The sequence below is a fragment of the Spermophilus citellus genome (assembly GCF_964194105.1).
Source record: "Spermophilus citellus genome assembly, chromosome: 9".
Lineage (NCBI taxonomy): Eukaryota > Metazoa > Chordata > Mammalia > Rodentia > Sciuridae > Spermophilus > Spermophilus citellus.
This window is the reverse complement of record NC_138191.1, coordinates 50,225,515-50,242,407: the sequence shown is the minus strand read 5'-3', so window position 1 is coordinate 50,242,407 and position 16,893 is coordinate 50,225,515. Positions and strand designations below refer to the sequence as shown.

The 16,893-nt window shown below is 36.2% G+C and overlaps 1 protein-coding gene across 2 annotated transcripts in view; it reads left to right on the top strand.

Annotated features, from left to right (window-relative positions):
- The first annotated feature begins 8,997 nt into the window (after positions 1-8,997).
- The window catches only part of MFSD14A (major facilitator superfamily domain containing 14A), a 40,268-nt gene continuing 32,372 nt past the window's right edge, over positions 8,998-16,893 (top strand). The window contains exon 1 of one of the 2 annotated variants that reach the window (XM_081308866.1): positions 8,998-9,630. In XM_081308866.1, coding sequence (XP_081164992.1) covers positions 9,547-9,630 — 84 coding nt within the window. In that variant the 5' untranslated portion in view covers positions 8,998-9,546. The remainder of the gene's footprint in view (positions 9,631-16,893) is intronic. The other variant, XM_081308865.1, reaches the window with a different exon arrangement.

The following is a 16,893-nucleotide window of genomic DNA, read 5'->3' as shown; positions in this document are numbered from 1 at the left end:
ACTGGGTTCTATCCTCAGCACCACATAAAAATAAATAAATAAAATAAAAGTATTGTGTCCAACTACTAAAATATAAATATTAAAAATGTAAAATCAGATACTATACTAACTAGCATATATGTATGTATATATATTATAAAGCATACTATTCTCATTTACTTTTCAGTTCTGATGTTTAATGATAGCTTTATTAAATGCTGAAATATTTTAAAAGACAAATTTGAAATTTGGCTTATAAGGGCCAGACATGGTGAAATGTTTGTAGTCCCAACTACTTGGCAGGATGACGTAGGAGAATCATTTGAGCCCAGAAATTCAAGTCTAGCAGGATTCAACATAACCAGACACCTCCTCAAAAAAAATTTTTGTTTAGGTTTATCTAAACTAAATTAATACACAATTTTGAACTTATTTTAAATTAGTCATTAACTATCACCAGTATAAGGAAAAGCTAATAGACCAGTTACTTTGGTTCACCATTAGGCTTCACTGTTGTTAGGTTTACATTTTCAGTCACTAGGGTTAAATATCAGCCTTACATTGGACCTAAGGATCAGTTGTTTTTTTTTTTCACTACACATTTATGTTCACTTATTAATTTAAAATTTCTAAAATGCTAAAATGCCTTCTTTTAAAATAATAACATGGTATTCCTTTAGAAATACAGAGTTGACCCTAAATGTACACTTTCTTTAGAACTCATTTGGGATAATCTAAAAATGCACTCTTAAGTGTACTTTAAATATTTAAGAAATTTTAGTTCAATGCTTAAATAAGGTATAATTTTTAACAAAATTTCTGAGTATGTTTGCTTTATTAAAAGGCATCGCATACATAAAGGTAACCTAATAATTGAGGAGTTATTAAGTTTTTTCTTTAGGATGATGATAATGTTTATCCTACTTGGATAGTAGATTTAATTTAATGTTATGATGCTAAATGCTTTTCGTAATATAAGCATGCAGCTCAAATAGATCTTTTTGTTTGCTTACTTTTGGTACGAGGGATTGAATCCAGGGATACTTTACCACTGAACCACATTCCAGCCCTTTTTTATATTTTATTTAGAGACAGGGTCTCACTGAGTTGCTTAGGACCCCGTTAAATTGCTGAGGCTGGATTTGGACTTTGAATCCTCCTGCCTCAACCGCCCGAGTTGCTGGGATTACAGGCATGCACCACTGCCAGGCCTCAGATAGATCTTAATATAGCAAAGGTATGGTAATATTTTCTGGGAGGCTCATAGGATTACAGAAAATCATGAACCATATGAGCCCCTGTTTTATTTTTTAAAACTGAAGCATTATTTTTGTATAATATACATAATGCTTCAAATTTTTCATTTCTTTACATTATTTGTATCCATGTTTAGTTTGGTTTTTGTTTTTATACTGTTGCTTTGTGTGTTGTGTGTGTGTGTGTGTGTGTGTGTGTGTGTGTGGTCATGGGGACTGAACCAGGGCCTTGTACACCCTAGGAAGTGCCCCACAGGTGCTCTACCACTGAGCTACGTCCTTGGCCCTTGTTATTTTATTTTGAGACAGGGTCTCCCTAAATTACCCAGGCTGGCTTGGAACTTGTGGTTCTCCTGCCTCACCCTCCCAAATAGCTAGGAGTACAGGGGTTTGCCACATTGCCTAGCACAACTATTGCCATTTTGATTAATTAGGCTATGTCAAATTGAGCCAGGTGAGCTTTAAAAAAATCATAGTTTATCTCCTCAGTGCACAAAGATGTGGTTGTTAAGGAACTTTTTTCAATTTAAATTTTATCCAGCTTTTTATTTTGAAATATACATAAAAGTTAAGAGAATAGCATATCACCTAAATTCAACACTTATTAACATTTTGAGAGTTTTGTCTCTATTAGGACATTTGCCCGTAAATACTTAAGCATTCATGTTCTAAAAATGAAGATATCTTCTTACTTAACCTCAATACCATTATCACACAATTCAAACTCTAATTGCATCATCTAAGTTAATTCAAATATTTCCAACTGTCTCAAAAATTACATTTTACAGATTTTTGTTTTTGAATCAGAATACAATTGATGTTTGTGTTTTATATTTGTTTATTTTAGTCTAGAAGACCTCTCTCCTTGCACACCCATAGCTTTTTTCCTCAGGATAAGACTTTTGAAGAAAGTCACTGGGCTGCTATTTTGGATCTGTCCTTTGTTTGGCTTGTTACTTCTATTCTTTGTATTTCCTTTGAACTGGAAATCAAGTATATAGATTTGATTAGCTTCAGTTAAACATTTTTAGCAAGAGTATTTCACAAGTTTTATAGATTTTATATAACATTCTATTAAAGGATACATAATCTTAGATACTCTTATTAATTTTAGTAATTGGTTATTTGGTTAAAGTGACAACTGCTTGATCTCTTCACTGGAAAGGTCCTTTATTTCCCCCTTAGTAATCTTTGGAGTAATATTTTGGCACTGTGGGAATATTGTTTCCCAACAGCTTTTGTTCAGTGGCTATAGCACCAATTAATGATTCCTTTTATTTGATTGTTTTGAGACAGACATTTGCCATGTTGCTCAGGGGGGCCTTGAACACCTAGGCTCAAATGATCATCATTCTTCGGTCTACCCAGTAGCTGAGACTACAGGCATGCACCACAGTGCCTGGTTCAATTAAGGATTCTCAATTGAGTCATTTATTACATTGGAGGGCAAAATGGTGATTTAAAATACTTTTCAAAAAATTCTCTAATTTTATTCTACCTTTCTTAGTTTATCTTTCTTTCTTTCTTTCTTCCTTTCTTTCTTTCTTTCTTTCTTTATTTATTTATTTATTGGTACCAGGGATTGAACCCAGGGGTTCTTAACCACTGAACCACATCCCCACCCTTTTTGTTTTATTTTGAGACAGGGTCTCGCTGAGTTGCTTATTGCCTCACTGTGTTGCTGAGACTAGCTTTGAGCTCACATCCTCCTGCCTCAGCCTCCCAAGCTGCTGGGATTACAAGCCTGTGCCACCACACCAGGCTTATTATCTTTTATTTTTTAAAAAATAGTATTTTCCTTCCTTTTCCTCCAGTGCCTCTTTTTTCAAATATCACTGTCTTCATGAATTTTTTAAAAAATTACTCAGTGTATTACATTATAGTCAATTAGTTCTTTATATATGTATGTGTGTATATATATGTATATATGTATACATATTTAGTTGTAGATGATTACAAAATAAATGTAGATGGATAGAATATTTTATTTATTTTTATGCAGTGCCTCACACATGCCAGGCAAGCGCTCTACCACTGAGCTACAACCCTAACCCTCAGTTCAGTTTTTGGCAGTGCTGGGGACTGAATGCATCTGAGGCAAGCACTCTACCATCTGAGCTATATCCCCAGCCCTCAATTACTTCTTTTTGATAACACTTTGAGCCTTTATACTGCAAATGTCACTACAAGCTAGTGACAAATGACACATTAGCAAGTTCTGCCTAGCTTCAGACACAAGGTGCCCCAGGCTTACCTTGTACTTTTGTTATTTCAAACATGATTATCAGCTCCTTCTCCCAGAAACCTTATTCCTTTAAAGGGGAATGGAATTTGGAATCCATTGTTTCTAAGGTGTCCTTGCATCTAGGTCATTTTTGAGCACAAAGCTAGGAAGTATATTTTTAAAAGATCATGAATTCCAAATCAGTGTTTATGAATTTTAACTTGATACAGTTGTTAATTTTATATTTTGCTTGTCTTTAATAGTGAAAATCTTGGTTCTTGCCAACATTAATAGGTTTACTGATGTCTTATTTTATAGTATATATTTTAAAATTACAATACCCATGTTATAACTTGTGGTAAACATACTGAGTAAAATTTAAGGTTTTTTTTTTTTTTTACATTTTTATATATCCTTAGAATACAGTCCACTAAAGAGGTATAGTGGGAGTATATGTTCAAAAGTTAATGGAAGTGGTTCTCTGTGTAGTTACCAGTGTGATAAAATTAAGTTCATTAGTTTTTACTTACAATCAATTTTGGAAATTACTTTTAATATCATTCTACTATTGAATATGTGCATCATTTACATGGTTCAAAGGTTAAAACTGAATGTTATACTTAGAAACATCTCATTAGCTCTCATGCCTGTCCTTCCTTTCCATTCATAACCACCTTTATAGGTAACTATTTTTATTAGTTTTTAGTTTGACCTTCCTGTTTCTTTTTTGAAAAGTAAACACATGTATTGTTATATTTACTGTGTACTGTGCTTCACTATATGGAGTATGTTCTTTGCTTTGTAAATTTTGATATTTAGAAAGGTTTGTATGTCCATTCTGTTGATCAACTTTATACTGATAACATTTTACACTACTTTTGGGGCTCACTTTTTGCTTGTTTGACCTTCTATTTGATTTCCCAATATTATTTATTTTTGGTAGTACTGAGGATTAAACCCAAATCCTTGAACATGGTAGGCAAATGTTCTACGACCGAGTTACATCTCTAGTCCTCTTTAAATTTCATTTTGAGACAGAGTCTAAGTTGCCTAGTCAACTGCTGGCTTGAATTTTCAATCTTCTTGGCTTAGTCTTCAAGTAAGTGGGATTACAGTTGTGCAACACTACAGCCATTGATTTGTCAGCGGTTGATTCTTCACATGATTTGTCTATGTGACAGTCAATGAAGCTTTTTTAAATAATTTTTTTTAGTTGTTGATAGACCTTTATTTTATTTATTTTTTTAAATGTAGTGCTAAGAATCAAACCCAGTGCCTCACACATGCTAGGCAAGCACTCTACCACTGAGCCACAACCCTAGACCATCAACCAGTTTCTTTTTTAATCTTTATTTTTATTTACTTATTTTTATGTTGTGCTGAGGATTGAACCCAGTGCCTCACATGTACTAGGCCAAGTGTTCTACCACTGAGCCACAAACCCAGCTCCTCAATGAAACTTTTATCCTTTCTCTCCTCTCAGATTTTTACTTGTCTTACTTCTGTTTCGTTAGAACATATAAACAGATTATTTGCACCCTAGTCCCTGCCTTTGTTATAAAATTATACATTTTAAAAATGTATTTAATACTCTATTGTTATAGATGGACACAATGCCTTTATCTTATTTATTTTTATGTGGTGCTGAGAATCAAACCCAGTGCCTCACACATGCTAGGCAAGTGCTCTACCACTGAGCCACAAACCCAGCCTACTCTTGACTGGATAAAGTTCTAATAGAGGGCTTGTAAGTACAATAGTCTCTGAGTTGTGGCATGATGAAGATTTTCTAGAGCCTTGATACATACAGCTGTGCTACATACAAAATCCTAGACTGGCATTTATTTGCCTTGAATTTTTTAAAAAATGATGTGCCATCATTATGTTGTTTGGTTTTTTCAAGAAGTCTGGCACGACTTGATTTTTTTTTTCAGTTTTTGGAATTGATATTAATTTTGTTTATGCCCGGAGGCCTAAGTTTGTAGATCTTTGCCTGGAGGCTTAGATTATTTTCTCACTGATCCTTATTATTGCTTTTGTTTTACTTATTTATGTAGTCCTGAAGATCGAACCCAGTGCCTCACATATGGTAGGCAAAGCCCTCTACCACTGAGCCACAACTCTAATCCCTTATTAATGCTTTTTTTTTTTTGTAATGGGGATTGAACTCGGAGCCTTGACCACTAGGCAACATCCCCAGCCCTATTTTGTATTTTAGGATCTCCTTATTTGCTTAGCACCTCACCCTTGCTGAGGCTGGCTTTGAAATCATGATCCTCCTGCCTTAGCCTCATGAACTGCTGGGATTACAGGTGTGTGCCACTGCACTGGCTTATTATTGCTTTTTTTTTTTTTTCATTCTTGTAGCTGTTGTAAGCTTGTTTCTTAATTTTCATATCTATTTGTATCTATTCTCTCAGGTACCCTGTTAATTTTAGTTGTCATTTTTAAAATGATTTTATATTTTCAGTATATTGCCTGAGTTTGAATAACTGTCATTCTATATTCTTCCTATTGTTTTAAATTTTTTATTTGTTGTACTCTTTCATTGTCTGAATTGCTTATTAATGATATTTAATTGTTGGAGTATTGTAGTTTCTTTTGCTTTGTATTTTCTGGAGGGTAGTATTTTCTATTAATTCATAATCTTACCCCTTCACTCCCACCCCTGCTCCTAGGGCCTCAGGCATACTAGGCAATGTGTTCTACCACTGAACTACACCCCCAGAAAAGTGTGTGGGTTTTTTGAGATAGGGTCTCAATAATTGTTTAACCTGTTTTCAAACTCTGGGGTTCCAGCAATCCTCCTACTTTCAGGTTCCCAAGCAGCTGGAATACTGGCCTTCTATTGATTAAAAAGCCTCCATTTCCTTTTTTTTTTTTTTTTTTTTTTTTTTTTTTGGTAGTTGTGTATGGACAGAATGCCTTTATTTTGTTTATTTTTATGTGGTACTACAGATCCAACCCAAGGCCTCACAAATTGCCAGGCAAGCACTCTGCCACTGAGCCCTAGCCCCCATTACTTTCTTTTTACAGAAACCTTGTATGGATTTTTAGTGGCCTTTCTGTTCATAATAAAATGTGGTATCTTCTTGTATCAACATAATAGGTGATTCTATGAAATAGAGGGAGGAGTAGGGATTTAGGTGACTTACTCAGTTTTGTAGTTAGAGGACTCCTTTGTTACCATAGTGAAGTGCAGTTTCTTTAGTAAATGGTATATCTGGGGCAAAGAGGACTCCTTTGTTACCATAGTGAAGTGCAGTTTCTTTATTAAATGGTATATCTGGGGCAAAGGTGGGCTTTGGGTTCTATGATATAGTTTTAATACTTTAGGAATTGTTAGCTTTCAGCCACTTGCCCTTCTTCCAAGGAATCCTTACTTTCCAGTGTTGCCTCGTGAACTGTCCTATGAGTATTCCATACCATGGTTTCTGCCTGTTTTTATTAATTCTGGAAACACACTAATATCCTTCCAGATCCCTTTTACTTAAGTAAGCCAGTACTAGTTCCTGTTGTTGACTGTTAACCAAAGAACCCTAACTTACAAGTCAACTTTGTTGTTGTTGTTTTGTACCCAGGATTGAACTCAGGCGCACTTAACCATTGAGCCACATCCCTAACCCTTTTTTGTATTTTATTTAGAGATGGGGTCTCACTGAGTTCTTATGGCCTTGCTAAATTGCTGAGGCTAGCTTCAAACTCGCAATCCTCCTGCCTCACCCTCCTGAGCTGCTGAGATTACAGGTATACACTACTGTGTCCGGGTGTATGTCAACTTCTTAACATAAAGCTCATTTGTGGATATTCACAACCCAAATCACATACAGAGTCTTTATATACAGACTAGATCGGTTAGAACAGGTCTGATCTTTTTTGTTTACCATTGCAGCCCTTCAAGCCAAAGCAGGTGGTATGTGCTAAATTTCTCTTATTACTATTAACAACTGCATTTACTTCATTTTTCAGTTATCTTTTGTTTGTTTTGTAACTCTGCCCCCCACTAGAATATCCATGCAGATATGCCTAAAACACAGTATCATTCAATATTTTTGAATGACTGACCAGTAACCATTTCTTAAGGATAAAATTGGTGCTGCAGAATGAAGTATTTTGAGAGCCTATGAAAAGTCAGAGTAACCACAAAAAATTATCTTACCAGCCCTCTACATCTAAAACAAGTTCCTGGGGATTTAATTATAAAATCTATTTCCAGAGCTTCAAATATGACTTCATCTGAAAAGTTTCTATATGAGATTTTTTTAAAAACATAAGCATTATGAGTTTACGTATGTATATAAGATTTTTAAAAATAAGTATGATGAGTTGACTTACTGGGAAGTATATATCAGGCTCAAATGCCTTTCTTCTTCCTTCCATAGAAATTCATTTCTAGTAAGTATGGAAATAGGAGGTTCAGAAAATTCAGTCAAATTTATTAACATTTTATTTTTAAATAATTGCAAACTTAGAGAAAAGTTGCAATAAAAGAACTCAAATTTTTACCCTGTACCTTCCCCCTTTATCTTGTATTTTAGCTATTTATAGCCACATAACAAATTACCCCAAAAGCATAGTGACTTAAGACAAACAGTTTTATCTTACACAGTTTCTGAGAATCAGAAATCCCAGAGTGGATAAGCGGGATGGTTCTAGTTCTGAGTCTCTCCTGAAGTTGTGGCCAGGATGTTGGTAGTAGTTGCCTTCAGCTAAAAGCATAACCAGGTTAGACAGATGATTCACATGGCTTTTGGCAAGTCTCAGTTGTAGACAACTGGATGTCTCCATAGCTGCTTGGATATCTTCATGACATAGCATCTCCCAGACTTTGGGGTTCAGAGTCATCCAAAAACAGCTAGCAAGAAGTTGCAGTGCCTTTTATGACCTAGCATTTGAAGTCAGTGCTGTTACTTCTGCATTAATCTGGGCATCACCAAGTCCAACCAACAGGTGGGAAAAGGGAATTAGACTCTGCCTCTTCTAGGGATATATACCAAATTGGTGAACATATATTAATAAGACCCACCATTACCCAGGCTGACTGGGCTTTTAACATTTTGCCCTTATACTTCACTCTTCCCTCCACCTCCTAACCATCTGAGGGTAGGTACTGTGCATTATATCCTTTCACTCCTTAAAAATAAAAGGTATATTTAAAGAAAAGTTACTCTCTCATACTATTACTAATACAATAGTTATCAAAAAAAATATTAACAGTGGAAATGCTTTATAGTTCACATTCCTTTTTTGTCAACTTTTTTTAATCAATCCCCCATCTTATCCCCTGCAAATTGATTTTTAAATAATAAAAAGGTAGTGGTTTATAAAGTGTGACATAAGTCATGTAAGGTTCACTGGCAGGGAATAAAGAAAAGGTCTTGGGAAAAGGGAGCTACTGTAAAAAAAAAAAAAAAAAAAAAAAAACAAACAAACAAACCCAAAACTCGAGCCAATTGCCTTTTGGTGGGAGCCTCGGAACACCAGAAGAACAAAAGACTATTTACCAAAAGTCCATCTTACTTTACCTCTTAAGTTACCCAGCATTTGTAGAAAATGAGGGTTTTTTTTCACTATTCTCTTCAGTTCCGACTTGGTTAGAACAGCTGGAGATTGGACTAATAGTGTAGGAAGTCTGGTTACAATTCCAGAGCAACCAGTTATCAGCTATGAATGGTAACAACCTTTTGAAACTTAAAATTTCTTCATTTATGAAGAGGGTACAATAATGGCCCCTACTGCCCAGAACTGCTGAGGGAATTAAGCGAGGGGTAAGAAGTAGCACAGAGCTCCCGGCAGCCAGCCGCTCTCGGGAGTCCACGGATTCCCTCCAGGCCGCCCTCCCTGTGTCGGGCCTCCGAGCGCAGCGCGCGAGCCGGCCGGCGTCACGGGGGCGGGGCGGGGCGGGGCGGGGCGTGCTCGTCGGCCGATCGCACGATGTGACGCGCCGCCGGAGGCAGGCCGGGCCCTCAAGATGGCGGCTGGCGCCCCGAGCGGCTCGGCCCGGCAGTAGTGGCGGCACGGCACTCGCCGCTGGGGCCGGCCGCCCCGGGAGTGGCTGCAGCAACGCCAGGAATCGAGGATGGTAAAATGACCCAGGGAAAGAAGAAGAAACGGGCCGCAAACCGCAGTATCATGCTGGCCAAGAAGATCATCATTAAGGACGGAGGCACGGTAAGCCAGGGTTCCGCGCCGGCGAGCGTCCCTGGGGCCCCGGTCTGATCTCTTTCTGCCCCTTCGCTTCCTTTTACAATCGCCCCGAACGCTTCTGGCTTCCCTTTCCCTGTCCACGGGCGCTGGGGTCTGGGCGCCGGACACCCTGCGGCTGTCGCTGGAGTTGCCCTCCCCCGCTCCGGCCTGCGGCCTCCCAGGCCTGTACTGGGAGGAGACTGTCGCCTCCTCCGCACCGGCCGCCCCCAGCTCCGGTCGCCTTTTGAGGCCCTACGGCCCGGAGCCCCACGTGCGCCCCTGCCGCGGGGAGGAACGTGCCGGCTCCCTGGCGGTCCGAGCAGGCCACCGCGCCCTTGCCGCCGCAGCCGCGCCTCCGCCGCCAGGCCCCAGCTGCGGCGAAGCTTGCCGAGGGCCTGGGAGCAGTCCCTGCCCTCCCATATGCTGTCAAAGGTGCCATCTGGCGCGGCGACCGTACTCGGGCCCGTCCTGCGTTCGCTTTCCCCTTCCTGGTCGCGATGGGTCGGAGCTTCAGCCTTTACCTGCTCGCGGCACGGTGAGCCCTGTCAGGGAGTGGGCTTTCCTCTTTTCCTCTCGGAGTCGGAAGCCTGACAGACACCTGGGGCTTATATTTCATTCGGCTAGTTTTCCGACAAGTCACCACTCTGTGCCATAAAATAAAAAATACTACGTAGAGCTGATCATGGCCTAGGGATTAGAAGTCTCTTTAAAAATAAGGCAGATTGAAAAAAATTTTGCTTTTTGGAAAAATTTGTTATCCACAATAAACTTTATGCAGTGTGCCATAATTTACCAGCAGGGGACGCAGGATTTTTAATTGAAGAGGGAACTCACCTATACTTTTTTGTACTGAGATTTCCCTTTTGCTACACTCTCTGATCTTTATTGCATCCTTTGGTATCGCGTTCTGAAATAGAATGGAAAGGTGAAATGTGTTTGTTTACCGAGAAGTGTGCAGACATGGTTCCTTTAATTCTCTTCCTGTTTGTATTTTAATGGGGAGGCTTGCTCCCCTGGTAAAGTCCTAAATGTGTAAGTAGGCCACCATGAGGGTTTGCTGAATTCAACTTAAGTAAATGACAAATTTCTTTAGACATTTTAGAACATGACCTGGTCTAAATATGCCAAAATTTAGAAAGCTTGAGACATAGGGAATGGTTTCAGAATGTTTTTACTTAACTGTCAAATTTATTAGATGTTGACATTTTTTGAAAAAAGAAAGTTTGAAATTTCTCAGATTCTTTTTACTGTCTATTTTTAATTAAAAATATTACTTTGATCAAATCAATTAAGAGTAGACCTAGCTTGGGCTGGGGGTATAGCTCAGTTGTAAAGTGGTTGCCTCGCAAGCACAGGGCCCTGTGTTCAATCCCCAGCGGCCCCCCTCCCCCCCAAAAAAATAATCCCAGCTCTTTTGACCAAGTCAGTAATAACTATTTGAGGAGAAAAATTCTGTTGCTTTTGTCAACTATAGAAAGAGACCAGATATTAAAATTACTCATAAAAGTCTTCAAAATAGAGACAATGGTGGCAAAGTCTTCAAAATAAACAAATGATATTGAGAATCAGTAATATTTATCTTGCAAAAGGTAAGAATGAAACTAACTCATCAAGAAACAACTTCCTTTTCCCTATAAAGTTTAGTTTTGTTTTCTCTATTTTTTGGATTTTCGTTTGATTTGTTCTATAGAAGATTCTTTCCAAATCCTGTGAGTTTTTGGAAGAGATTTTAAAAAATTTTTTCCTGTTATTTATTATAGTGAATTCATAGCTTGTTTTAGGACACAAAATATGATTTTTGTACCACAAAATAGTTTCAAGAGGACACACAGTAACTTTCATTGAGGGTTTTGGGCATTAGGATATTATCATTTCTCATCTTATTGGACTTAATGTTTCACTTTCCATTCTAAGAGCACTGGATACTCCTTTAGAATAGAGACTTTGTTTGCATCTTTGAATCCCATAGCTGGGATAATTTTTAAAATAAAAATACTTTTATTTTTGTACTAGCACACTCTTAAATGAATTTTGTTATACTTTTGTTTATTCCAATGCATCATCAGAAGAATATTTCAATAAATGTCATGAATTTTTTTGCAGTATAGTATTTGCATTTTAAGATGGCATATGCTTTTCTGCCTCTCTGCTTGATTGGAATACTGTTAGGATCTTTTGTTGTTGTTGTTATTTTTTGCATGGCTGGGGATTTAACTCAGGACTTCACACATGCTAGACAAGTGCTTTATCACTGAGCTATACTATATTCCCAGCCTTAGAGCTTTTAAAAAGTTCCACCAATGGGTAGATTCATTCAGTCACGGTTCCTTGAGGTTAATATATGCAAGGCTCTGAATATGATTTCATATTCCTGGTCAATGGTACTGATATGATTTGATTTTTACCTAGGGTTTACTAATGTTAGTAAAAGTGTTTGCTTTGTCTTTCTGTTGACACATCATTATAAGCCTATTAAACCAATTTTAATATTTATAAAACAACTAGTATTATTAATGCCTTATCAAAAAATTAGAGCAGATTTATAGTTTTGAGGAAGTGAGCCTTTCTATGTGAACCAGGTTAATGATGATGTTACTAATTTCTTTCTTTTTTTTTTTTTTTTTTTTTTTTTTTTTTTTGATCTGGGAATCCAACCCGGGGCTTTGCATGTGCTAGACAAGTGATCTACCACTGAACTATATCTTCAGCCCCTTACTACTAGATTTTCTTTTTCCTTGAATTTGTATTTCAGTCCACTCTAAGGCCAGGATAATATTCTGTCATTTGAATAGTGCACAATTAAGGTCAGTTACAATAAGTTGTGTGAATTTCAGGAGGTCTTAACCTTTGTTTACCTTGAGGCTGTTTTGTAAAATAAAAATTTTTAGAGCAGTTCTGATTGAAAAGAGTATAAGTAGCTATAGAGTAAGTGGCATAGTTTAACTTAAGTAAGTGTTTAATCATCTACTATATACCATTTCACTAGTGAAAATAATCCTGATACTGGTGAATTTGCTTTTGAAGCATCCTCTGTAGAAATACAGTTTTTAGTTATAAGTTTTAATGTATGTGTATGTAACACTTTGATGTATCTCATTTATTTAGACCATTTAATTTAAGATAATTGAATTAAATACACATTTTGACATTTTAGAATACTTAGTTTGTTGTTAAATTATTATCATGTATTGCTAGATTCATTCATGTTAGAGGCTGTGAGCTAAACAGTTATTCACATGAGTTATATATATTTTTGAAAATTGAAGGATTTTCTGATTTTTAAGTTTGCCTGTTTTTTATATGATCTTTATTATTTTGTAAATACAGTTATAGGATTATATCTATGACAAAGTAGAAAATGTGCAGTTCTTTTACAAGTGAAACAGTAAAATAACTAAACATTCCATAAAAACTAGTTTTACATCAATTATGTTGTTGGAAATACTTTAAAAAGTATAATTAATATATCATTTGCAATATGAAATATGCCAGATCTTCCCCCCTGATTTTTTTGTTTATTTTTTAGTTGTACTTGGCTACATTATTATTTATTTATTTATGGTGCTGAGGATTGAACCCAGGCCCTGACATGCAAGTGCTAGGCCAGCGCTGTCCTGCTGAGCCACAACCCCAGCCCTTCCCCCCTGATTTTCATGAGAATAAATAGAAGTCAGTAAGGATTCAGAAAGCTAGACCCAATTTCAGATGTTTGCACTCATTACCTAGAAGGATGGCTGAAGTAGTTTCAGGAAAGCTTCAAAGAGTATAGGGTCTTTGTAGACCCAGAGAACTGTTCTGTGTTCTTAAGTGTATATATATATAGTCATCCCTCACTATCCTCAGAGATTTCAAGAGTCCCCTTCGCTACCAAAAAATGTGAATGCTTCAGGTCCCTTATATAAAATGGCATACTATTTGCAAATAACCAGTGCAATTCTATATACTTTGAGTATTCTGGAGATTACTTATAATAATACTTAATACAGTGTAAATTCTGTTTAATGGTTGTTATATTGTTTAGGAAATAATGAAAGAAGAAAGCCTGTACATGTTCAATAGGGACATTTTTTTTTCTTGAACCTTTTTTTTTTTTTTTTTTGGTGCTGGCGACTGAACCAGGGCCTTGTTCATGAGAGGTAAGCCCTCTACCAACTGAGCTGTATCCCCAGCCCCTCCTGAACATTTTTGATCTGCTCCTTGGATGCAGAACCTACAGATACTGGAGGGCAGACTTCACTGATTTGGCAAGTTTGTGGCAGGTAGCTCCAGGGATAACTTAATTTATTCTCTCTGTGGTTTGTTTGGTTTAAGTTGGTGTGTCTGGACATAAATTAGTAAGCAGTTTTCCCAAATTATGGGGCCAGTTCGTCCTGATTAGTTAGAAGGCCAATTTAGTCATCTCTGTAGAAATTCTCCTATAGTTTTAGTATAACTTGTTTGTAGCTACAAAAGTTGAAGTTTAAGTTAAAAGAATAACTTTTTTCCTAAGTAATATTCTGAGAAGTATGCATGATTTAAAATTTTCAGTTGTTTAAAAGTGCAGATTATCTTTTAGCATTATTTTGAAATGAAAGTGTCAGTTAAAATAAGAATTGATAGTTTTAGCCATTAAACATCAAGAACCCTCAGATTTTGTTTCTTTGATGGCAAGTGTAGTATCTTAATCTTCATAATGTGTTGACTTTCTCAATATATAAAAAGAGTTATAAATTCTACCATGTGTAATATTGTCTTGTTTTAGAACAAGGAGTGATTGGTAATGTTTTCTCATTTAGCTATAGAAATAGAGTATATTGAGAGAACACACTAAAATTAATCCTGAGTTTAGACTATATCCTAAACATTGATAACAGTTTGATTTTTTTTTAAGTAGGGCTTTTTAAATTTTTAGTTTTGTTTTGCTTTTTTAGTAAATTCAATTTGTAGTCATTTGAACAGTGTGAAAATGATGACTTAACTTGATTTAACAGTCACATCTTTTCCTAAGAATGGAAAAGGATATATTAGATTGCCACATTTCTTATCTCTTCAAAACTTACCACAAAGCAACGTAATCTTAAGCTGTAAGTATTTTGTTTGTTTGTTTTTCTTGTTTTTCTTAAGAGAGAGTGAGAGAGAGAGAGAGAGAGAGAGAGAGAGAATTTTAATATTTATTTTTTTTAGTTTTCGGTGGACACAACATCTTTGTTTGTATGTGGTGCTGAGGATCGAACCTGGGCCGCACGCATGCCAGGCGAGCGCGCTACCACTTGAGCCACATCCCCAGCCCCAAGTCTTTTGTTTTTTAAGAGTAAAACTTGATTCACTAAATTCTTGTTGAGTTTTTCTTTTCTTTCTTTTTTTTTTTTTTGTGGCAGTGATAGGATTCACATCTTTTTTTTTTTTTTTTGAATGTTTTAAGGAAGTATTCCATTCTTTTTTAATATACATTTTATTTTTCAATTTATTTTTATGTGGTGCTGAGGATCAAACCCAGGGCCTCGCAAGTGTGAGGCAAGCACTCTACTACTGAGCCACAACCCCAGCTTCAGTATTCCATTCTTTTTAGGAGCAAGTTAACCATACCTGCTTACTCTGAATACACACACACACACACACACACACACAAACACATATCTTTAAAATTGACCCATAACTTGTCTGTAGAATAATTTTTTAAGTCTCACTGCAAATTAAGCCAAAGTGACTCAATAAGTGTAATAGTGTCACTAGGTGTTTTTGGTGATTCATACTTTCAAGAAACTGAGGATAAGTTTTCTTTTTCCTTTGCATATATACTATGCCTTGCCCTGCTTGATTAAAATCAGAGAAAACAACAAAAATGCCATGATGCCAGATCCTAGTAGTAAAAGCCTTACGTTTCCTTCAGTTATCACAATGTGTCAGGATCCCATTAAAACTGATTTGTGGTTAATAGTGTTTTCTACAAGAACCTGTTGTTGTTCCTCCATGAAATAGTACACTTATTCCATACATACATCTAAATTTATTTATGTTTTTTCTTTGTAAAAACTTTCTTAGTAAATTTTAATCACCTTAGGCATGTATTGTTTAGAGAAAATGCCGTGTTTAAAGATCTTTATACTCATTCTGGATTGATAACTCGTTAGAGAATTTAATTCTACATTCAAAATTATTTTTCCTTCTACATTTTTTATTGTTTTTTGTCATTTCTTTATTTCCCTAATTTTTATTTTAAATTTTTTACAACAATAGAAAAATTGAAAGACTAGCACAGTGAATACTCATTTACCCATCACATAGAGTCAGGATTCACCAGTTATTAACTTTTTGCCATATTTGCTATTTCATATATATATATACACACACACATACATACATACATATACACATACACACACACACATATTTACATTTTTTGTTTTCCTGAACCATTTGAAGAGTCAGTTTTAGACAGCATGACATTTGTTTGTAAAATATTTTAGGAGGGGCTGGGGCTGGGGCTGGGGCTGAGCGGTAGCGCTTTTCCCTGGCATGTATGAAGCACTAGGTTCAATTCTCAGCCCTACATATAAATAAATAAAATAAAGGTCTATCAACAACTAAAAAATATTTTAAAAAATATTTTAGGATATTACACCTGAGAATACAAATATTTTCCTCATAACCTTAATGCAATCAGTACATTTTTTTAAAATTAGCATTAATACAATACTGTTGTACAATAAATAGTCCATAGTCACATTTTCCCAATTGTCCTAAAAACATACTGCATTTGGATACAGAATTTAATTACTATGTTTAGCTGTCATGTTTCTTCATTTTCTTTTAGCTTAAAGAAATTTTTTGTCATTTTTTTAAAAAATGTTTTTAATATTTAGATGGACATAATATCTTTATTTTTATGTGGTACCTCATGCATGCTAGGCAACCACTCTACCATCAGGCCACAACCCCAGTCCCTTGTTGTTTTTATGATCTTGGTATTCTTCTTCTTGTTTTGTTTTTTGTTTGTTTGTTTTTTAATTCCAGGGATAAAACCCAAGGCCTCACACTTGCTCTACCACTGAGCTATAGCTCCAGCATTAATATGTTTTTTATTAATTTATTTTGGTTTTGATTTGTTTTGTCATGCTGGGGTTGAACCCAGGGCCTCACACATGCTAGGCAAGTGCTCTACCATTGAATTACATTCGCAGCCCCTTGACCTTGAAGAGTCTAAGCCAGTTTTCCAGGATGATCCTCAGTTTGGTTTATACTCACTGTTTCCTTATATAAGATGGCGTG